We start from the raw sequence: 24,727 nt of genomic DNA, 5'->3' as shown, positions 1-24,727 counted from the left end.
CACCAAATGACATACGAAAGATATCAGATAACTGATAAATACCCGTATGCTGCACAGTGTGGGAATTAACCTCACTTAAAAGACTAGTGTTGTGTCCTTCTTCCCATTTCTAGACCTTTCTTCTCAAATACACTGTACACTTTCACACTCATCAAACCCTAATATTTAGATCTTGCTCTTGAGCTCAAATCATCTACATCTTCTTGTTCCTTTTGATTTACTAAATCTATTAAGGTAAGAATCACAAGTTTTCATGTTCTAATCTTTGTGAAAATTGGGTTTTTGTGTTAGTTTTTACAAAGTGTATAAATTGAGTCAAAAATGGTTGATTTGATGTTGTTTGTGTCCAAATCTTGTGGATTTTTGTTTCTACATGTTTAGTGTCTTCGATTTGGTCAGTTTTGAGGTTATAATCGAGCTCTAGAGCAAGAATTGGTTGATTTTGGGTGAAACCCGTAGCTTTGTTCTTCAGCTTCTGCAGATAAACACAGTCAGCTGAGTGTCTCGAGACACTCAACCGACCGACTCGACCATCGACCGAGTGTGTATGACCCACGGATGTGTGTGTCTGTGAAAGACCATCGACCAAGTGACTAGACACTCGGCCGAGTGAGTGTAGACAGTCGACCGACTGTCTATGACAGTCGATCGAGTGTCTTTGGCAGTGAAATATTTTACTAAGTGTTGATTTTTTAGCCGTTATGCTGCCTGTTTGTATATTGATGATCAGGATGTAAATTTTAAAAAATGCATAAGTGTTAAGAAGAAATTTTTAGCGAGCACTTTTTGATACAAAAATTTCTGTACAGCGCTGTTTGATGTTAACGGACAGCAACTAACTTGATCTGCCTTATGTTCAGGTGATAAGGATAATGAAGCCGCTCAGTAGTAGATTATCTGAGCTGGTTGCTGGTATTTGGTGAGTGTGACTAACTGTAGTATATAGTATAGAGTAGCATTATTATGATTGCCATGCTTGTTAGATATACTTGTTACTATGGTAGTTAGTATGTTGTGATGATTGCATGTTAGTTGATGCTTGTCTGTTGGAGCCCAGTGCGTTCCTATTGTGTGGTAGCCTCTGTAGGAGAGATCAACCTGCGGGTTGGGTTCCTCATGTGGTAGCCTAGACAATCATGGTGTATATATGTGTGAATGATGCGTCTGTCGCTTGTGGATTATATATATACAACACGGTAGTGGAGGAACTTCTGGTAAGCCCCAGTCTGAAGGAACTGGTGGTTAATGGTTTGGCTGAGCCGCCAGAGTCTCTGTAGACGGCACTTGGGTGATGATTATGTGTTAGTTTTTGTGACATGATTAGTATAATGGTTCCTGTGTACTATTGCCTGTAGTTAGTTGTACTCACTTAGCTTCGTGCTAATTCCCCTCCATCTCCTCCCTGCAGGTTGTAGATTTGTAGATTTTGCTTTTGGGAGAAGACGGGCATGATAATGTTATGTTTGTCAGGAGTCAACTCTGATGTGATCTTCTATAGTTTGTACTGTATTCTTTTGTAAACCGAATGTAATTATGTCTTGTCCGTTTAAATTATGTATGTTCAACCGAATGTATTTTTTTTATCTACCTATAAAAGTGAACAATTAATATGTTCAACAATTAAACTGATTTTGAAAAAGGTAAACCCAATCTTTTGATCTTAATTTCCCATTTAGCATACTGTGCAGTAGCAATCACCACCATCTCCATAATTTGCATTTTGCTTCTACGATCCTAACACACCTACTTTCGTCGAAAACTGACCACCCACGCGCCGGGAAATATTCCGGCAGGTCTTGGTGTTTGATCCCGACTTCTTTTTTTTAAAACGTTTTCCGATAAGGTTCCGGTGTGTGCTTCATCATAGCCAAAGATTTTCGTCTCCGCACACCGCTCTCTTTGGTGCAGGTTACCCGGATCACGACTGTTTTACGACCGCCGGCCACGCTGCCGAAAATTCTCAAACTTGCCGGCCAGTTACATCTCACACTTTTCTCTTGCTTTTACCAGTTATTTGGGTCTGAATACATAACCTCTGCTTAAATCTAAAGCTTTTTCACCAATATACTTAATCTAAGGTAGTAATAAGTGATCGGCTCATCTGGGTGTGATTTAATTTCTTAATTCCTGGAACTTACTTTTTAGATTAGTTACTTATTTTAGTACATGTATATCTGTATTTCTACGCTGCTACTTGCCCTCCTTTTACTTCCTTATTGATATTGATAGAATTGATAGATTTGGTTGTTACTGTTTTACTATTAGTCTTTTACTATTAGTCTTTTACTAGTATTAATTATTATTATTATTATTATTATTATTATTATTATTATTATTATTATTATTATTATTATTATTATTATTATTATTATTAGTGATAGATTTTTACTACTACTTTTATTTTATTATTATTATTTTTAGTAGATTATTATAACGTTGACCTGAGTGTAGTTCGACCCTTTTATAAGCTTGATTTGGCTTCGAAACTTACTGAATACTATTTTATATACTTAGCTTGTCGTTTTTGGAGTATTTCTTCTAGATTTCTCTGTCGATTTACATTCTTATTTCTATTTTTATCGATCTTGCTTCATAGGTTAAGATAGACATTAGACGTTCTCATGGTTACTTGAGGTCATGTCCTTTTAGCTCTAGGGAGGGTAGGTTTACATGGCTTAGAAGCGGCAATAGGTTAGCAAAACCGGTTAGGATTAGAATGGGGAGTTGGAATGTGGGAACATTGATCGGCAAACGGTATGAACTTGTTGAGACTTTACGTAAACGTAAAGTGGACATATTGTGTGTCCAAGAGACTAGATGGAAGGGTCGAGGGGCGGCTAAGATCAAGGAGTACAATTTGTGGTTTTTGGGATCGAGAGTAGCTAGAAACGGGTAGGAATCATTATAGGCCCACCTTATAATGAGAATGTGGTAGATGTGAGTAGACGGAGCGATAGGATTATGTCGGTTAGATTAGTAATCCAGGAGGTGACCTACACGGTCATTAGCGCTTACGCACCCCATGTGGGCCTTGGAGAAGCTGAAAAGAGACTTTTTTGGGAATTGTTAGACGAGGTTATGAGGATGTGCCCACCGGACCATCGATTACTTATTGGTGGAGATCTTAATGGTCATATAGGGACAGATGTGGAGGGTTATGCAGGAGTCCAAGGGGGCTTTGGGTATCGAGTAAGAAATGAGGAAGGGATCTCTATTCTCGAATTTGCTGTTGCTCACGATTTGGTTATTGTGAATTCGTTTTTCAAGAAGACGGATGCTCAGCTAGCTACTTTCCTTAGCGGGGGTCATAGCACTCAGATTGACTATTTATTACTCCGCAAAGGCGATCTGAGGACTTGCAGAGACTGTAAGGTCCTGACTGACTGGACATGCTCCTCCCAGCACAAATTGTTGGCCATGGATTTGGTTATTCAGAGGCGGGTCACCAAGAGTGTGAGGCCCGTCCAACCTAAGATCATGTGGAAGAAGCTGAACGGTGAGAAGGTGGAGACTTTTAAAACTTTGGTTGTAGAAAGAGTGGATGCGGAAGTAGAAATGGTGCCCCACGACGATGCGGATCAGATGTGGAATTATTTGGCATCCACCATTAGAGAGGTAGCCAAGGAAGCCTTAGGTGTGGCAGTAGGAACATCAAGAGGTCATAGGTCTGATAAAGAATCATGGTGGTTAATGACGAGGTTCAAAGCAAAGTCGCGCTTAAGCAACTAAGGTTTAGGGAGCTCATCACGAGTCGGGAAGGGACCCCGGCGGATAGAACCAGGCTTGAAGAGAGATATAAAGAAGCCAAAAGAGAAGCTAAGAAGGCGGTAGCCCTTACAAAAGAAAAGGCATATGAAGATTTGTATAGGAAACTAGACTCCAAAGATGGAGCAAATGATATCTACAGGATTGCCAAAGCTAGGGAGCGAAGGAGCAGGGATCTAGATAACATCAAGTTTATCAAAAACGAAGTTGGTCAAACTTTAGTAAAGGATGACGAAATTAGGAACAGATGGGAAGGGTATTTCTCATCTCTTTTCATTGGGGGAAGACCCATGCGTCAAGAAGATCGGCAAGACCCAGATATAGGCCAATCCCAGAACAATACAGATTGTGCGAGGATTAATCAAGAGGAAGTAAGATCAGCACTACGAAAGATGTGGAGGAATAAAGCTGTGGGTCCGGACCAGATCCCCATTGAGGCGTGGCGGTGCCTTAGAGACGATGGTGTTAGGTGGTTGACGTGCCTTTTCAACAAGACGTTACAAAGCTCTAAAATGCCTATGGAATGGAGACTGAGCGAGACTATTCCAATCTATAAGAACAAAGGGGATGCTCAAATTTGCGGTAACTATAGAGGCATAAAACTACTTTGTCATACTATGAAGCTTTGGGAGAGAGTGATCGAGACTAGACTTCGACGCGAAATGAATGTCTCGGAGAGCCAATTTGGTTTCATGCCAGGGCGCTCTTCGATAGAGGTAATTCATATTATTAGGAACCTTATGGAGAAGTATAGAGAAAAGCGAAAGAATTTAGAGATGGTTTTCTTAGACTTGGAAAAGGCGTACGATAGCGTTCCACGAAACTTGATTTGGAAGACCCTTAGGGGTAGAAGTATCCCGAGTAGATATATTAGTGTTATTAGGGATATGTACGAAGGAGCGAAGTCTTGAGTTCGAACACCAGTGAGAAATACTGAAGTTTTTCCAATAGAAGTGGGCCTTCATCAGGGATCGGCCCTTAGCCCTTTTCTTTTTGCTTTGATCCTAGACGACCTTTCACGAGGGATACAAGAGTGTATCCCTTGGTGCTTGATTTTTGCCGATGATATTGTGCTTGTTTCCAAATCTAAGGATGAACTAAATAGAAGACTGGAGCAATGGAGGGTGGCCTTAGAAAGTAATGGTCTACAAATTAGTAGACAAAAGACGGAATATCTTAGAGGTGAATTTGATAGGAACGATGATGAACAAGATGATGGAGTGAATATCTGCATTGAAGACCAGATCTTGCTTCCGCAACCTTCGTTTAGATACCTAGGCTCGATGCTCCACAAATCGGGAAGGATAGATGAAGACGTGTCGCGTCGTATTAAAGTAGGGTGGGTGAACTTGAGAGCGGCGACTGGAGTCCTATGCGACAAGAAGATACCCCTTAAGCTGAAAGGGAAATTCTTCAAGGTAGCAATTAGACCGACGATGTTATACGGATCAGAGTGTTGGCCAATAACGAAGGCGCAAGAGAGAAGGATGGAGGTGGCAGAGATGAGGATGCTTAGGTGGGTATGCAGTAAAACCATGTTGGATATGATTCCAAATAGTATTTTTAGGGAGAACCTGAAAGTTAGAAGCATCATCGATAAGTTAAGAGAAGAACGACTTCGATGGTTTGGGCATGTGAGGAGGAGACCTCTTACTGCTCCTGTTAGGAGAGTTGAGACACTTACGGTTGATGGAGTAAGAAGAAGGGGTAGACCTACTCGTAGGTGGGAGGAAAGAATAAAGCTCGACTTGAAAGAGCTTTTATTGACCGAAGACATGACTTCTGATAGGAATGCATGGAGGACTAGAATTAGAATAGACGAGTAGGTTCTTGTATGCGTGTATGTGGGTTTATGTGTTTGTGTGTATGGGTCTCCGCGCTTGGCTGTTTTCCAGGACGCCTTCTTGGTTTGGGGTTGTATGTGTTTGCCGGTATGTATGTGGATGTATGTGTTTGTATGTATGGATGTGTATGTATGTATGTAACACATGTCTTTGCGTATGTAGGTTTATTTTTGGGTATGTTTGTTTATTGTTTGTCTATATGTATGCATATATGTTCGAATTTTTATGGGTATGGATGCATGCATGTTTTTGTATTTTTGTAGGTTTATATGTATGCATATGCAGGTATGTTAGTATGTATGTATGTATGCGTGTATGTGTGTATGTGATGTATGTATGTAAGTATTTAGGTAGTTATGTTCCATGTAGCTACGTTTATGTATATTTAGGTACGGTTTTAGGTATGTATGTAGGTATATGTATGTATGGATGTATGGACGTATTTCTGTGTGTATGTCTATGTTTGTAGTTATGTAGGTTTATGTGTGATTATGGTTGTTAGTATGTGGTCACATATGCCTATTGTAGCTTTCCGGGATATGTCGTGAGCCCCGCATAACATCTTGAGGTACGTTTCCTTATATATATATATATATATATATATATATATATATATATATATATACATACATACATACATACATATATATATTATATTATTTATTATTATTATTAGTTTTTATTTATATATTTATTTATTCATTTATTTTATACGGCTCTATTAAGCGAGTCAACAGCAAACGTCATTTTATTGGTGACTTGACTGCCACTTAGAGCCTAAATCGAACTTCAGGCACGATTTAAAACCCATGAAAATCTGATTCTACCATTTTTATGGCGTTTAAGTTTATTTTTATTTATTTTTATTATATTATATTATTTATTTATATATTTATTTTATTTTATTATTTTATTAATATTTATTACTACTACTATTATTTTATTTATTTATTTTTATTTTTATTTTATTATTTATTTATTTTATTTTATTTTTATTTTTCAGTTTTTATTTGTTTACTTATTTATTTATTTATTTTTTTTCTTTTCTTTTTAATATTTTCTGGCCGGAGGTCCTTTTGGAAGTAATCTCTTTATCCGTCGAATGGAGAGAGGGAAGACTTTCTCTACTCTTTGGAGTGTTTCACTCGGGGTAGAGAAATGACTTCTCTTTTTCTAGGATTGGGGAAGGAGAAATGACTTCTCTTTATTCTAGCATAGGGGAAGGATTGTCTACGTCATACCTCCCCCATACCCCACATATGTGGGATTGGGTGGTGTTGTTGTTGTTCTTGTTGTTTTTAAAAAAATACGTGACACTGGTTTTACTGTATTGACAATAGTTAAAGTTAGTTGGCAATTAATAAATAAATGCTTCCGCCATGTATAAAAAAATTTTAGCAGTATCACAACTACTCCTGTGGATGCTAGTTCTAATATGGCAGGTAAAATTGTCAATCATAATGTTTATTTCAAATCAAATTTTAAGAAGTTTAATGATCATATTAATGATAAATTCAAAAACAAAAGTCAAGGGTGGATCATTGATTCAGGTGCAAACCAACATATGACTGTGTCTGAAGTTGGGCTAAATAAAGTTGTTGATATATCTCAATTAAACCTAACTGTTGGTCATCCTAATGGAACTCAAGCTAAAGTTACTAAAGTTGGAAATTTAAAGCTTTCAAATAATGTGATTTTATATGATGTGTTGGTTGTTCCTGAATACTGTGTTAGTCTCTTGTCTGTTCATAGGTTGTCTAAAGATAGTAAGTTAACTGTCAGTTTTGATGAGAATGAATGTTTTATTCAGGACTTGAAAGCCAAGACAACATTAGGGACTGGTAGTCAGTCTGGTGGTCTATATGTGTTTGATGATTACAGTATGAATGTGTTAGGTATGACTTGTAATGTGTGTGTGCATTATGTTTTTGCTCAGTTGTGGCATGGAAGGCTTGGTCATCCATCTGATCAAGTCTTGAAGGTTTTAAGGCATAAACTGGATTTAAAAGATTTTAAAGAAAATTGTCCTTGTGATATATGCCATAAGGCAAAACAAACTAGGGAACCCTTTCCCCTTAGTGATAATAAGTCACAAGGGATAGGTGATTTAATACATTTGGATATTTGGGGTCCATTTAAAGTTCAAAGTAAAGAAGGTTTTAAGTATTTGTTAACCATTGTGGATGATTTTTCAAGAGCTGTTTGGATATATCTTCTTAAAAATAAAGAAGATACTTTTGATAACATTCAAACTTTTGTTCAACTAATTAAGAATCAGTTTAATAAAAACATTAAAGTCATAAGGAGTAGAGTGACAATGGTATTGAGTTTGCGAATAATAAAATGAACAATTTCTTAAGGTTAAATGGTATTGTGCATCAAACTTCTTGTGTCTACACTCCACAACAAAATAGTATAGCTGAGAGGAAATATATGCACTTGCTAAATGTAGCAAGGGCCCTTATGTTTCAAGGGGGTTACCTATAAATATGTGGAGTGAGTGTATTTTAACTGCTTGTTACTTGATTAACAGGACTCCTTCAAGTGTTCTCTCTGGAAAGACTCCTTATGAATATGTGTTTAAAAAAGAACCTAGTCTCTCTCACCTCAGATGTTTTGGTTGTTTGTGTTATGCAACTATTTTAAATACAGAAAATAAATTTTCTAGCAGGTCTTATAAATGTATTCTCATTGGTTTTGGTAATGTGCAAAAAGGTTATAAATTCTTAAATTTAGAAAACAGAAGTTTTCTTTTTTTCAAGAGATGTTAAATTTGATGAGAATATTTTTCCTCTAAAGTCAAAATTTGTTGATGATAGTCAAAAAAATCATAATGTTGATACGGAAAAACATTTTTTGTTTGATCAAAATTTTCAAAATGACCAAAATGTCTTAAGTCCCAATGATGATGTGAGAGCAGCATATGATGGTGATGGTAGTAGTACAAGTGGCTACACTAGTGATCATAGTCCTACAAATAGAAGTAATACTTTTAGTAGAGATAGTGGTTCTAGTGAAGGTCCAAGTACTTCTGCAACTCCCATGGATAATATATCCTCTCCTGAAGGCAATACTTTTGTAAATGAAAATACAACTAGTTCTGTTCATACTCAAACTGTAAGGAGGTCTTCCAGAGAATCTGTTCTTCCTAAATAATTTGATGATTATGTTTTAGATGGTAAAGTTAAGTATGGTATTGAAAAAGTTGTTAACTATTCTTTGCTCACTCATGATAATATGTGCTTTACTACTAATCTTAATAAGTCTTATGAATCTAAGTCATTTTATGAGGCCTTTCAAGATAGCTATTGGGTTGAGGCAATGAATCAAGAAATTGAAGCTCTTAATAGAAATAATACTTGGATTATTACTGATTTACCCTCTGATAGAAAATCCATTGGTAGTAAATGGATTTTTTAAATTAAGTATAAATCTAATGGTGAGATAGAAAGGTATAAGGCAAGACTTGTAGTCAAAGGCTACAGTCAAAAGGAGGGAATTGATTATGATGAAACTTATTCTCATGTGGTAAAACATGTGACTTTCAGATGCATTATTACATTGGCTGTTCAAAATAACTGGCCATTGTTTCAACTTGATGTGAATAATGCATTTCTTTATGGTGATTTGAATAAAGAAATTTATATGAAACTGCTCGAAGGATATTTTTCTAAAGATGAAACTAAAGTTTGCAAATTAGTTAAGTCTTTATATGGTTTAGAACAAGCTCCTAGGCAATGGAATCATAAGTTAAATTCTGCTTTAATTGAACATGGTTTTGAACAAAGTGTTTCTGATCATTCTTTATATGTTAAAAACATCAATGGTGTTTTCATTGCTTTACTTATTTATGTTGATGATACAGTTGTCACAGGAAATAATTTGACTGAGATTGAAAATTTTAAGGGGTTTCTTAAAACAAAATTTATGATTAAAGATCTTGGTATATTTCAATACTTTCTTGGTATTGAAATTTTACCTTATAATTCTGGTATATGCATGAATCAAAGGAAATATTGTCTTGAATTATTAAATGATTATGGAATGCTAGGGTGTAAACCTATGAGCACTCCTATTGAGGCTAACTTGAATGTTGAAAATGAACCAAGTCTAAAAGACAGATTGCTTATAAATATTACAGAATACCAAAAACTTGTAGGAAGGTTAATTTACTTAACCCTAACTAGACCTGATATTGGATTTGCTGTGCAAGTTTTGAGTCAATATATGCATGCACCTCTTCAGTCTCATTTAAATCTTGCTTTTAGGGTTTTAAGGTATTTGAAAGGTTCTCCTGGAAAAGGAGTACAAATTGTTAAAAGTGATTCCTTTAAACTATTTGCATATAGTGATTCTGATTATGCCAAATGCAAACTTAATAGAAAATCTGTCATTGGTTATTTGGTATACTTTTGTAATTCTTTAATCTCTTGAAAAAGTAAAAAACAAGAAACTATTTCTAGGTCTTCAGCTGAAGCTTAATATAGGGCCATGGGTTCTATTGCTTGTGAAATCATTTGGATGAAAAATTTACTGCAAGAGCTTAACATTAATGTTGAACTTCCTGTTAACTTGTACTGTGATAACAGTTCTGCTTTACAACTTGTAGCCAACCCTGTTTTTCATGAAAGGACAAAATATTTTGAAGTGAATGTATATTTTATTAGAAATAAAGTGGCTACAGATATAATAAAACCTGTAAAAGTTGAATCTAAAGTTCAACTTGCAGATATTTTAACAAAAGGTTTAACTGCGGGTCAACATGACCTTCTGGTAAGGCAGCTAGGGCTTGTTGACTTATTTCAAAATAAGTTTGAGGGAGAATGTTCAAAATAATAATTCATTTCAAACTTATTTTGAAATCATTTATTTTTATTCACTTATTTGCTGTTTGTTCTAGAATTTTATGCAGGTATCTTGCTGAGATTACATGCTATGGAGATAACAGATAATAGCAGTTGGATAGTTACAGCCTGCTTCAGTTTAATTTATTCTTAATTTATGTTTACTGCTAAAGATGATGAAAAGAAGTGTTTAGTGTTGATTCTTTCAACAATTCAAGTAGAGGGACCAATGTTGACATTTTGAAAAGTTTGGATCGAGGGAGTATATAACCCTAATCATCTCTCAGATTAGGGTTCAAGACACACATTTTCATCTGCACGTTTTTGGCTTATTCTCTCATTCGATTGATACTATTCTCCAGTTACAATCCTTGTTAATTTCCTCTTTTATTGAGTGATTTGTTAATCATTCCACATCTTGAGGTTTGATTGTGAGGTGTGTTTGATTCCTGTATTTGCTCTATTCAAATACGGTTGATATTTTGAGTGATTTGGGTTGTAATCTTATTTTCTGAATTGATTCTTGTGCATATTCGTTACAGATTGTGTAATTGTGGTTGAATAAGTGTTGATTTACATAATTTTACACACATGATGAGAGTAACTTGGAGTATGATGAGTGTTTGTGAGATAATGACCAAAACAGACATTTTTTTCTCAGGAACACGCACCACACACCACGCACCACGCACCGTTAGGGATGCAATGGATCGGAGGGCGATGACATATCCACATACATATCCATTTAATTTTTGTTCATCCATATTTGTATCCATATCCGTTTAGTTTTATTTCATCCATCCATATCCAATGGAATAAGCGAGTTAATGGATACCCATTGGATATAATAAAAATATTAGTCTAGTGAAAATTTTGGAAATTAAATATGGATTATTACAAATGTTAATTGATAATGCTAAAAACGAACATATATTTCATAGCATTATTCCTCAAGAAAGACAAGCTTTTAGTTGCAATTGTTCTATTTACAAGTGATATTCGTTTGTATAATAAAAGGTGAAGACAAAAGACAGATTCGACGAATTGAAGACGCAAACGACCAAAAAGCTCAAAAGTACAAAAGACAATCAAAAAGGTTCCAATTATTGATAAGAAACGTCTCGAAATCACAAGAGTACAAGATTCAAAACGCAAAGTACAAGATATTAAATTGTACGCGAGGACGTTTGAAAATCCGGAACCGGGACCAGAGTCAACTCTTAACGCTCGACGCAACGGACTAAAAATTACAAGTTAACTATGTATATAAATATAATATAATATATAATTAATTATATTAATTATATATATATATTATATATATATATTAAAAACCGTCGGCAGAGAAAACTCCAAGGACTGAGCTGTAAAATTAACCTCCGCGACTCGCGGAGTTTGAAGGGGATTTTGCCGCGAGTCGCGGAGCCCCAAATTTCAACTCTGGCTATAAAGCAAACCGAATTCTGATCAAATTTCATAATCTATAATCTCTCTTCTCTCAATATATACGATATATATATATAATTTATATTTTAATTTTAATTTTAATTATAATTCTAATAATAAGGGTATGTTAGCGAATGTTGTAAGGGTGTAAGTTGAAATTCTGTCCGTGTAACGCTACGCTATTTTTAATCATTGTAAGTTATGTTCAACCTTTTTACATTAATGTCTCGTAGCTAAGTTATTATTATGCTTATTTAAAACGAAGTAATCATGATGTTGGGCTAATTACTAAAATTGGGTAATTGGGCTTTGTACCATAATTGGGGTTTGGACAAAAGAACGACACTTGTGGAAACTAGACTATGGGCTATTAATGGGCTTTATATTTGTTTAACTAAATGAAAGTTTGTTAATGTTAATATAAAGATTTACAATTGGGCGTCCCTATAAATTACCATATACACTCGATCGGACACGATGGGCGGGGTATTTATATGTACGAATAATCGTTCATTTAACCGGACACGGGAATGGATTAATAACCACTAGAATAATTAAAACAGGGGTGAAATTACATTCAAGGGTAATTGGTGTAATTGTTAACAAAGTAGTAAAACCTTGGTTTACACGCAGTCGATAACCTGGTGTATTCATTAAACAAAGAATTAAAACCTTGTTACAATTCGAATCCCCAATTAGTTGGAATATTTAACTTCGGGTATAATAATAATTTGACAAGGACACTTGCAATTTATATTTATGACTGATGGACTGTTATGGACAAAAACCAGACGGACATATTAAATAATCCAGGACAAAGGACAATTAACCCATGGGCATAAAACTAAAATCAACACGTCAAACATCATGATTACGGAAGTTTAAATAAGCATAATTCTTTTATTTCATATTTAATTTCCTTTATTTTATATTTAATTGCACTTCTAATTATCGCACTTTTATTTATTGTTATTTAATCGCACTTTTAATTATTGTACTTTTTAATTATCGCAATTTTATTTTATCGCATTTTTATTATTCGCAATTTCATTATCGTTATTTACTTTACGCTTTAATTTAAGTCTTGTATTTATTTTATATTTTACATTAGGTTTTAACTGCGACTAAAGTCTTAAAATCGACAAACCGGTCATTAAACGGTAAAAACCCCCCTTTATAATAATAATATTACTTATATATATATTTGTATTTTTATAAAAGTAAACTAATATAGCGTTGAGCTTTGTTTAAAGATTTCCCTGTGGAACGCACCGGACTTACTAAAAACTACACTACTGTACGATTAGGTACACTGCCTATAAGTGTTGTAGCAAGGTTTAAGTATATCCATTCTATAAATAAATAAATATCTTGTGTAAAATTGTATCGTATTTAATAGTGTTTTCTGCTAAAACTAATAACTATTTTATATACACCTCGCACTTCATCAAGTAATTTTTGGCGCCGCTGCCGGGGAACTATCTTAAAAGCCGGAAGCGCAACGCTAATATAAAAAAAAAAAAAAAATTTTAGTTACTTTTATTAAAAGTCGTTTTTGTAAAAATACGTTTTAAATATTCGAAAAATATAAAAAGGAAAACAAAAATATAAGTATTTTTAAGATTTTGTTAAATATTTAAGTTTTATAAGTTTCTTTATTTTTATTTTAGTTTATAAAAATATAAGTTTTATTTTAAAATCTTTTATTTATTTAAAAACAGAAAACAGAAAATAATAAAAAAAATAAATAAAGAAAAACGCGTAAAAATTCAAACCTGTCAACTGAATTTCTGAACCCCGCGACTCGCGGGGTTTGGTGCAATAATTGCCGCGACTCGCGGAGCTACTCTGACACACGGACAAAAACCCTAAATCTGCATTAATTACGGGTTATTTTTAATTATTATTATTATTTAAACCTAATTATTATTATTATTATTATTAGTTTTATTTTTATTTTTACTTTTTATTTAATTTGTTTTATTTAGTATTAATTAGTTTTATTAAATTGTAAAATTAGTAGTTTTATTAAATAAATAATATAAAAATAATATTTTTATAAAAATTGTACTTTTTACAACTTTTTATATATTTTTATATTTTGTACCTTTTTAATCGTTGTAGCGTAATATTTGTATTTTTAGCTCATATTTAATTTTAAACTTAGTTTTTGCTATAGTTATTTTTACTCCTAGATTTTTAGGCTTTGCCGTAGAATTCCTTAAGTGCTTTTTCTTTAGACTAAGATTTAGGTGCTTTAGAATTTTGCGACGCCTTTTTAAGTTTTAGTTTCTTTTTAAGTTATTTCCATTTGGGATTTAGTTTCTCCTGTAAGCTTTAATATTTTTAGACACCTTTTACTATGTATCAATTATCATTCCAATTAGTAATTTCAATTTGCGATTATAATTTTAAGTTAGTTGTAGTAATAAGATTAGGTTAGTCAAGTATTTTTAAGTTTTTATAAGTTTCTTTTATTTTTCCGTCACCTTTTATTTTTCAACAATTTTTTTTTTTCGACCTTTTGCGACGAACTCTTTTTCTTTCTTATTTCTCGCCATTCTAGTTTTTAGGACTTAGAATTTTTTCTACTTCTTATCTAAATTTCTTAAAATTACGAAAATTTATTTTAAGTGGTTAAATTAATAGACATCAAAATTTTCTGGTTCGTAGTAATAGTTGGATTTGTACGTGGACCGGTTTATTGGAGCCAAACAGTCCTCAATTATATTGAGACCAAACGAATCCTGCCCCTCTGCTGCATCTTTTGGCTATTCGAAACGTGGGCAAAATCAGAAAAGTCTATTGATTGGATAACTTATTATAATTTTTCTTTCCTTTTTTAAAAACTAATAGGATATTCAGTGAATGCACCGAGCAAGACGTTCATCACCTTTTGTACGTTCACCACCTGTAACTAGATCAAGACATTTAGCAAATATAACCGCCGTTGATTTTTCTTTAGAATCGTCATCCAATCAACCAAGTACTTCAGTTCAAATTTCCGATAATCCATTTTTTGAACCCAACCTCACAATTGAGAATCCGGAGAATATTCAGGAACGGTTCGTAGATCCTGAACCATTAAACTTTCCTCCGGAACCACCAATCATTCAAACAGAGATTGTTGAGGAATGAACCATTAAAACAGAATCATCTAGTGATACCGATTCAACAAATTCAATTATGGAGAATCTGGAACCTTTAAGTATGGAAGACCGAATGAGAGCTAAACGCACTGGCCAAGGTCACGCAATTACTCATCCAGACATTAATGCGCCAGATTATGAAATCAAAGGACAAATTCTACACATGGTGACTAATCAATGCCAATTTAGTGGTGCACCGAAGGAAGATCCAAATGAACATCTACGTACCTTTAATAGGATCTGCACACTATTTAAAATACGAGAAGTGGAGGATGAACAGATATATCTCATGTTATTTCCCTGGACTTTAAAGGGAGAAGCCAAAGATTGGTTGGAATCGTTACCTGAAGGGGCGATCGATACATGGGATGTTTTAATTGACAAATTTCTTAAACAATTCTTTCCTGCATCTAAAGCCGTAAGACTTCAAGCAGAAATTGTTACGTTTACACAGAAACCAAATGAAACTCTATATGAGGCATGGACAAGATATGGAAAGTTATTAAGAGGATGTCCGCAACATGGTTTAGACACCTGTCAAATAGTACAAATATTCTACCAAGGATGCGACATCACTACAAGAAAAGACATAGATATAGCAGCTGGTGGTTCTATTATGAAGAAAACCGAAACTGATGCTTACAAAATTATTGATAATACTGCTTCCCACTCACATGAGTGGCACCAAGAAAAAGATATCATTAGATCATCTAAAGCAGCTAGAGCCGATTCTAGCCATGACTTAGATTCCATTTTGGCAAAGATAGATGCTTTCGAGAGACGAATGGAAAAGATGACTAAGGATATTCACTCAATACGAATTAGTTGTGAGCAGTGTGGAGGACCACATTTGACAAAAGATTGTCTCAGTATTGAATTAACAATGGAACAAAGAGAGAATATTTCATACATAAACCAAAGGCCTGGAAATAATTATCAGAATAATTATCAACCGCCAAGACCGATTTACAATCAAAACCAGAATTATAACCGAAATATTCCATACAACAACCAACAAGGTCCTAGCAATCAACAAGTATCCAATAATACTTACAATCAGCAAAGACCGAATTTTCAAAACAAACCACCACAACAAACCGATGATAAAAAGCCGAATTTAGAAGATATAATGACGAAGCTAGTTGAAACTCAAACACAGTTTTTCACATCTCAAAAACAAACTAATGAACAAAATGCTCAAGCATTTAGAAATCAAGAAGCTTCTATTCAAAATCTGGAACAAGAAGTAAGTAACCTAGCAAGGTTAATAGGTGAAAGAAAACCGGGAAGTCTACCTAGCGATACAAATGCTAACCCCCGAAATGAAACAGCTAAAGCTATCACCACAAGAAGTGGTACAACACTTAAACCACCTGAAATACCTGAAACTTCTGATGAAACCATTCCTACTCCACAAGAACCACAATTCGATCAAGATAAGGAAAAAGAACCGGTAGTTGAAAAGGTTAATGAAGATAACACAGTTAAGGATAAACCATATGTTAAACCATACCAACCACCACTTCCTTACCCGAGTAAAATGAAGAAAGAAAAACTTGAAGCCGAGCAATCCAAATTTTTGGATATGTTTAAACAGATAAATGTAAATCTTCCTTTCATTGATGTGATTTCAGGAATGCCAAGATATGCTAAATTCTTGAAAGATCTGATCACGAATAGAAAGAAAATGGAAGAACTCTCGGCTGTTACTATGAATGCTAATTGTTCAGCAGTGCTGTTGAATAAGATACCAGAAAAATTATCTGATCCAGGAAGTTTCACAATTCCATGTTTTCTGGGTAGTCTTAGTTCAATAGAAGCATTGGCAGACTTAGGTGCTAGTATAAATCTAATGCCGTATTCACTATACGCTAAACTAGACCTTGGAGAATTGAAACCAACCAGAATAAGCATAAAACTAGCCGATAGATCAATAAAATATCCTAGAGGGATAATGGAGAACATGCTAGTTAAAGTTGGTACTTTAGTATTTCCAGTAGATTTTGTTGTTCTGGACATGGAAGAAGATTCTCAAGTTCCTCTCATATTAGGAAGACCATTCTTAAACACGGCTAAAGCAATGATAGACGTGTTCGGTAAGAAACTGACCCTAAGTATAGAGGATGAGAGTGTTACCTTTTCAGTTGATAGAGCAATGCAACAACCACAATCTGCAGATGATACATGTTATTATATTCAAACTATAGATGCACATGCAGAATTATTAGAAGAATTTCCAGAATTACAAGGAACAGGAGAATGTTCTTTAGGAGAAGGTAATGAACCAATTGATGAAGCTGAAATGTTAGCTACACTTATAGCTAATGGATATGAACCAACAACAGAAGAAATTCAAATGCTAAAAGAAGAAGACAGATATCGATATAAATCATCGATAGAAGAACCTCCGAAATTAGAGTTAAAGCCACTTCCAAACCATTTGGAATACGCTTATTTACATGGTGAATCTGAATTACCTGTAATAATATCGTCTTCTCTTACTGAAAATGAGAAATCACAACTCATTTCTGTGTTGAAAGCTCATAAACCAGCCATTGCATGGAAGATTCATGATATTAAAGGAATAAGTCCTTCGTATTGCACACATAAAATCCTTATGGAAGAAGGTCATAAAACGTATGTGCAACGCCAACGAAGACTAAATCCTAATATGCAAGATGTAGTTAAGAAAGAGATTATTAAACTGCTAGATGCAGGTTTGATATATCCAATCTCTGATAGTCCATGGGTAAGCCCAGTTCAATGCGTGCCTAAGAAGGGTGGCATGACTGTCATTACAAATGAGAAAAATGAGCTTATTCCCACTAGGACTGTAACAGGATGGCGTGTATGTATTGATTATAGAAAATTAAATGACGCCACCAGAAAAGATCACTTTCCCTTACCTTTCATAGATCAAATGTTGGAAAGATTAGCCGGAAATAGTTACTATTGTTTTCTAGATGGATTTTCCGGATATTTTTAAATTCCAATAGCACCCGAGGACCAAGAGAAAACCACATTCACGTGCCCTTATGGTACTTTTGCTTACAAACGCATGCCATTTGGACTTTGTAACGCCCCTGCAACCTTTCAAAGGTGTATGATGGCAATTTTTCACGACATGATAGAAGAATGCATGGAAGTTTTCATGGATGACTTTTCAGTCTTCGGTGATACATTTAAATCATGTCTAGTTAATCTGGAACGAATGCTAATTAGATGCGAAAAATCAAATCTAGTACTTAATTGGGAGAAATGCCATTTCATGGTTAAAGAAGGCATCGTTCTTGGACATAAAATTTCAAAAGAAGGAATTGAAGTGGATAGAGCTAAAGTAGATGTAATTGCTAAACTTCCACATCCCACCAATGTTAGAGGAGTTAGGAGTTTTCTAGGGCATGCCGGTTTTTACCGACGTTTCATAAAAGATTTTTCTAAAATTGCCACTCCTATGAATAAACTCCTAGAAAAGGATGCGCCATTCATCTTTTCAGATGAGTGTATCAAATCTTTTAATATTCTTAAAGAAAAACTCACTAATGCACCGATCATGATAACACCAAATTGGAATCTACCATTTGAACTAATGTGCGATGCAAGTGATTTTGCAATGGGAGCCGTTTTAGGACAAAGGATTGAAAAACGATTTCAACCTATATATTATGCTAGTAAGACGTTACAAGGAGCACAAACGAACTATACAACTACTGAAAAAGAACTCCTTGCTATTGTCTTTGCTTTTGACAAATTTCGATCATATCTCGTTCTAGCAAAAACGGTGGTCTATACCAACCATTCTGCTCTTAGATACCTATTTTCAAAACAAGATGCTAAACCAAGATTAATCCGTTGGATCTTACTCTTACAAGAGTTTGATATTGAAATCCGAGATAAAAGAGGAGCAGAAAATCTCGCCGCTGATCATCTTTCTCGTCTTGAAAATCCCGAATTAGAAGTTCTAAATGAATCAGCCATACAAGACAACTTTCCTGATGAATATCTATTGAAGATAGATTATAAAGAAATCCCATGGTTTGCAGACTATGCAAACTACTTAGTTTGTGGATTCCTTGAAAAAGGATTATCGTACCAAAGACGAAAGAAATTCTTCAGTGATATAAAACACTATTTCTGGGAAGATCCACATCTGTTTAAAAGTTGTCCCGATGGAATAATACGCCGATGTGTATTTGGAGATGAAGCTAGTAAAATTTTAAACCATTGTCACACAGGACCAACAGGAGGGCATTATGGGCCTCAACTAACAGCAAGAAAAGTTTATGAAGCTGGATTCTATTGGCCTACAATTTACAAAGACGCACACCTTCTTTGCAAATCCTGTGATACATGTCAAAGGACCGGAAAAATAAGTCAACGTGATGAAATGCCACAAAATGTCGTCCAAGTATGTGAAGTATTTGACATTTGGGGTATTGACTTTATGGGTCCATTTCCAAAATCTCATAATAATCTATATATACTCGTAGCCATTGATTATGTATCTAAATGGGCGGAAGCACAAGCTCTCCCAACTAACGATGCACGAGTTGTAGTCAACTTTTTAAAACATCTTTTTGCAAGGTTTGGAACACCGAAAGCTTTAATAAGTGATCGGGGTACTCATTTTTGTAATAATCAACTTGAGAAAGTTCTTAAAAGATACGGAGTAACTCATAAAATCTCCACCGCATATCATCCACAAACAAGTGGACAAGTTGAAAATACCAACCGAGCTTTAAAACGTATTCTAGAGAAAACCGTAGGATCAAATCCGAAGGAATGGTCCATTAAATTGGAGGATGCACTCTGGGCTTTTAGAACAGCCTACAAAACTCCAATTGGAACCACACCTTTTAGACTTGTTTATGGAAAAGCATGTCATCTTCCAGTAGAAATTGAACACAAAGCATTTTGGGCTTTGAAGACATGTAATCTTGATTTACATGAAGCCGGACGTCTACGATTAAGTCAACTAAACGAATTAGAAGAATTAAGACATGAGGCATACGAAAATTCGTTAATCTATAAAGAAAGAACAAAGAAATGGCATGATAAAAGAATCAGAAGTTCAAAAGAATTTAAAGAAGGAGACAGAGTTCTTCTTTTCAGTTCACGATTCAAGCTATTTCCTGGAAAATTGAAATCAAGATGGTCTGGACCATTCATAGTCAAAAGAGTTTTCCCATACGAAACGATAGAATTAATAAATTCAAATGGGATTGAATTTAAAGTTAATGGTCACAGAGTTAAACATTACATACATGGTCCGATGGAAGTCGACAACGAAGTTAATCACAATTTCGATACCACAGCTAACTAAGTGTGGGGAGAATCAAGTCTTTAAAGGATAATATGTATTTCTGTTAGAGTTAGATTGTCTGTTTTCGTGTAGTTCTCGAAAATGGAACCCGAATGGTCTTTCCCTAGCAGACCCTAAAGAACTAGTCTTCTCCCCCCATTCTGAATTTTTATTTTTTTTAGGTTTTTACAAAATGAAGACTGCCTGTGAACTAAACCATGGTCTAATGCTAAACGCTTTGATCACTAAACGTAATAATGACATACTACCGAGCGAATTAGTATCAGTAATCAGAGAAAGAATGGACGGAGTTAGAAAAGAATCCAGATGCGAAGATAATAAGTTACAATTTGATAAAGGAAAATCAAAATCCGCAGCGAAAAGAAGAGCACGACACCTAGAAAGATGTCACAAATGCGGAAAATGGTCACATGGAGGTAAATGTTCAAATAATCAAACCTATTCAAATACCGAATTTGTTACTTTATGCAGAGACGGACCGTTCATATGTTTAGAAGAAAAGACACTGAATGCTCGAGGTTACGCCTATGCAGCCATGGAAAACCAATTAAACCGACTATCTTATGAATGGAATAGATCATATAACTAAGAAATCTATTTCACAGGTATGTCTGTACAGTTTTTTTTTTTTTTTTTTTTTTTAACCTTTTGATAATAAACGCTAATTTGTTCGCTAAAAAGTATTAAATTGGTATTAAATAAAATTAGGTTTGGCGACCGAAATTATTGATATCATTCAAAAATTTATTACATCACTGCGAAATTTAACGTTTATTCTTAAGGTATAAATATCTTTAAACAATCAACCCAAAATATTTCAAAAATTCGTCATGAGTTAAATTAGGTCTTGGAACCGAAATTACTTTACCGAAAAGAGGGGCGCATATTTTTGATAATATTTGATTGATTAAAGTGGGATAAAAAGACAAAAAGATTTTTAATTTTATTTTTACCATGTTTTTAAAATTAATATTTAAATCTTAAATTAATATTGTAAACTTTGTAAAAACAATATATTTAAAATTGTAAATATTTGAAAAATTAATATAAGTTTGATATGAATTTATAAATTTTTAAATTAAAGTTGGTGTGAATTTTTAATTTTTAAAATATTAATTTTTAATTTTATGCATTTCAAATTTTAAGTTTGGTGTGAATTTTTAATATTAATTTTGAATTTTATATTTAAGTTGTGTGAATTTAAAAACAAAAATTTACTTTATCTCATTAAGTTAAAAATATGATTTTTAAAATTCGTCGTAAGTTGAAGACTAGGTCTTTGAACCGAAATTGCTTTACCCGAGGGAGGGACGAGAACTTTTATTATCATTATTTTTAATCTTATTGAATTAGAGTATGCCAAAAACATTGAAAAAAAAATCCAAAAATCTAAGCTTTTAAAACAATCGCTATAAAAAGACAAATTTTAAAATTTTGTCGAAGGACGGACTAGGACATCGATCCGAAACGACCTCGTCCTAAATAACAATGGAAACAAAATTTTAAAATTAATTACTTAATTGTTTTAATAAGTTAATGATTATAAAAAAAAAAAAAAAAAAAAAAGAGCAAACTCCGCGACTCGCGGAGTTTGAAGTGAAAAACCTCCGCGACTCGCGGAGGGACTAAAAACCGGAAAAAAAATATAACTGCAGAACAGATCAGTCCCCAACCCCCAACACAAAAACACTGCGAATTTCACAGCGAAAAAACCCGAAAAACCCGAGAAAAAACCCCAAAAATCACAATTTTTAACCGTTAATCACCAAATTTTTTGCTAAAATCATGTTGAGAAGGATGCTATCTAAGAATTACTCAAGAAAAACGGTAAATTTCTACACCTAAACACCATTTAATCCGAAATTTGGTGTTCTTGAGCTATTTTTTCCCCAATTTGATTTTGATGCTTTTTAGTGTAATTAGACTTAAATTGTTTATGTATTATGCTTGTATAACTTAGATTGATGCTGTTTAACATGATTAGAAGCCTTAAACTTCAAATTTTGAATAATCTAGGGTTTGTGTTCTTGAGCAAATTTGGGGCTTTTTGATATAAACAGGTTATGGCCGATTTTTGTCATGAATTGTTGCTAAATTGAGTAGTGTAACATGTCTAGGTAGTTAAATGATCCAAACTTTGAGCCTAAACATGATTTTGAGAATTAAAGTGGACTTTTTCAAGTCTAAAATTCATGAACTTGATTTTTGAAAGATAATGCCATTTGAGACTTGTTTAATTGCTAGTAATGATTATTTTGACATGTTATTTGAGTTGAATGCTTATGAACTTGGCGAAAATTTTCGTATATGCTTATTTGAAAAAGTGTAGATTTGATAAAAATGTGAAAATGAGCTTAAGTTTGATATAAATTGATAATGTCATTGTAATTATTTTGATTGATGATTTTGCTGACACTAATGCATATTTGGATGCACAAAAATTGTGTTTGATGTGTTTTGCAGAATGAAAGGGGTGAATCTTCATCCCAAGCCCGCAATGCTCCTGCTGAGAATTTGGAACAACAGGAGGTGGATAACTACTATAAGCAGGATGTACCTCATCCAGTCATGACCTTTTCCGATATGCATTTGGAAGAGTTGCACCCGAACCTGAGATTTGACAGACTTTGGATAGATTATCCAAAATATCAAAGAGGTTTGCATACTCTTCATTCCAAGGTTGTTGAGGTACCGAGGGTCATAGAATGGGGACCCTTAGAAGCTGTAGAATTGGCCGGGCCAATTAGGGAATTACTGGTACAGAGGTATGGTAATTCTTCTTTTAATGACTGGATAGGTTTATTCACCATACGCAGACCTGTATATAAAGTATGGTGTGAAGAGTTGTTATGTAGTATAGAGTTGAATGATCGGGTAGCTAGTTTAACCGATCGTTATTTTATTAGATTTTTGTTAGGCGGTTCGATGCGCCACATGTCTTTACTGGACATGGCTCAGGCTTTACGTATATATACGCCTGAGGATTTAGCGTCTGCCGATTGTAGAGGATTGATACTAAACGGTAGAAAGATAGATGAAAATTTTGATACACACGGTGTGTGGAGTCAAATGACAAGCCATCACCGTTTCAAAGGGGGAAACTACTCTTATTTGGATATAGATAGAGCCTAATTAAGAGTGATACATAGGTTTTTAGCTAATTCGATTACACAAAGGGGTAAAAACAAAGAAAAGGTAAATGAACAAGATTTGTTTTACCATATGTGTATTCGAGACCCACAGAGCGCTGTAAGTATACCATATTGTGTGGGTTATTATTTATCAGCTATGGTTCGGGGGATGCGAGCACATAGCATAATAGGAGGTGGTATTTTTATTACTTTGATTGGTGAATATCTCGGTGTGGATATAAGTCAGGGGGGATTATTACTAGAAGAGCCGGAACCCCGCGACACTATAGGTTTAAATGTATACCATGGTGCGAAAGTTTTGAAGAGGCGAAATAACGCCGCAGTACGATACCATGGTAGACATCCACAGGTGGAGAGAAACCAGCAACAAGGTAATGTAGGAGGGGGGAATGAGATGCAAGAAATGCATAGGTTTATAGCTTCTCAGGAGTACGAAAATGCTAGACAGAGAGCATTTGAAGATTGGCAAGTTCATCAGAACCAGATCATAGCTCATTGCCAACATATAGGTAGAAACTATATTCCTACACCGAAACCCGTCTTCCCTCCTTGGTCGATAGAGATGCAGCCACCATATCCTACGTATGACCCTGCCGAAGCATTCTATAGCACTTATGGTTATGCCTGGAACCCCTATTGGTACCAATATCATCCTTAGTTTATTTATTATTTTTTTTTATTTTGTAATTTGTAATTATTGATATATTTAATACTTTTGTTAATATTGTAATCATTTTTATAATTATCTAACTTTTATTCTTAGATTTTAATAATTTTTGAACGTGGGGTAATATACCAAACTTCAAAAATATGTATATATGTTTGCAGTTTATCTTATGTACACAACAGGGTAAAACAACGCATTTTCAAAGACTGGCATTAAGTTCAGCAAAAGCAACTAATTTTGACGACAAGATGCAAAATATATGTGAAATAACAACAAGACGGAATGAACAAATGATGTGCACCATTTATCATTCAGCAAACAAACGCCAATATATTTGGAAACTTTGGTAAAATTTAATCATTTTCACACAAATCACCCTCAATAATTTAAATTGTTACTGATTTCTTGCAAATGAGGGCATTGCAAGATCTTAAGTGTGGGAAGGGGTTAAATTCTTTCGGATTTTAACATTTTTTACTTTATACACTTGGTTACCATTAAAAATACTAGTAAAGCAGTAGTTGTATTAGAATCTAG

At 34.3% G+C, this 24,727-nt stretch overlaps 1 protein-coding gene across 1 annotated transcript; it reads left to right on the top strand.

Moving 5' to 3' along the window:
• Nucleotides 1-2,961: 2,961 nt before the first annotated feature.
• LOC139888249 (uncharacterized) lies at nucleotides 2,962-6,157 on the top strand. The gene is made up of 5 exons (XM_071871272.1): nucleotides 2,962-3,665; nucleotides 3,707-4,347; nucleotides 4,717-5,183; nucleotides 5,873-5,894; nucleotides 6,087-6,157. Exons 1-5 carry the CDS (start codon nucleotides 2,962-2,964, stop codon nucleotides 6,155-6,157), a joined length of 1,905 nt encoding a protein of 634 aa, XP_071727373.1.
• The last annotated feature ends 18,570 nt before the right edge of the window (nucleotides 6,158-24,727 follow it).

The sequence above is a fragment of the Rutidosis leptorrhynchoides genome, chromosome 2, assembly GCF_046630445.1.
Source record: "Rutidosis leptorrhynchoides isolate AG116_Rl617_1_P2 chromosome 2, CSIRO_AGI_Rlap_v1, whole genome shotgun sequence".
In the NCBI taxonomy this organism is placed as follows: Eukaryota; Viridiplantae; Streptophyta; class Magnoliopsida; order Asterales; family Asteraceae; genus Rutidosis; species Rutidosis leptorrhynchoides.
Note: the sequence above shows the minus strand (reverse complement) of the source record. Positions and strands in the feature narration are given on the sequence as shown.

Bases quoted from the DNA above. Each gene is read 5' to 3' on its own strand.
- LOC139888249 (XM_071871272.1), top strand. From the start codon at position 2,962: ATGTCGGTTAGATTAGTAATCCAGGAGGTGACCTACACGGTCATTAGC. The intron at 3,666-3,706 runs GTCTGATAAAGA...CGAGGTTCAAAG, and splicing joins GGAACATCAAGAGGTCATAG to CAAAGTCGCGCTTAAGCAAC. The intron at 5,895-6,086 runs GTATGTTAGTAT...GTAGTTATGTAG, and splicing joins TTATATGTATGCATATGCAG to GTTTATGTGTGATTATGGTT.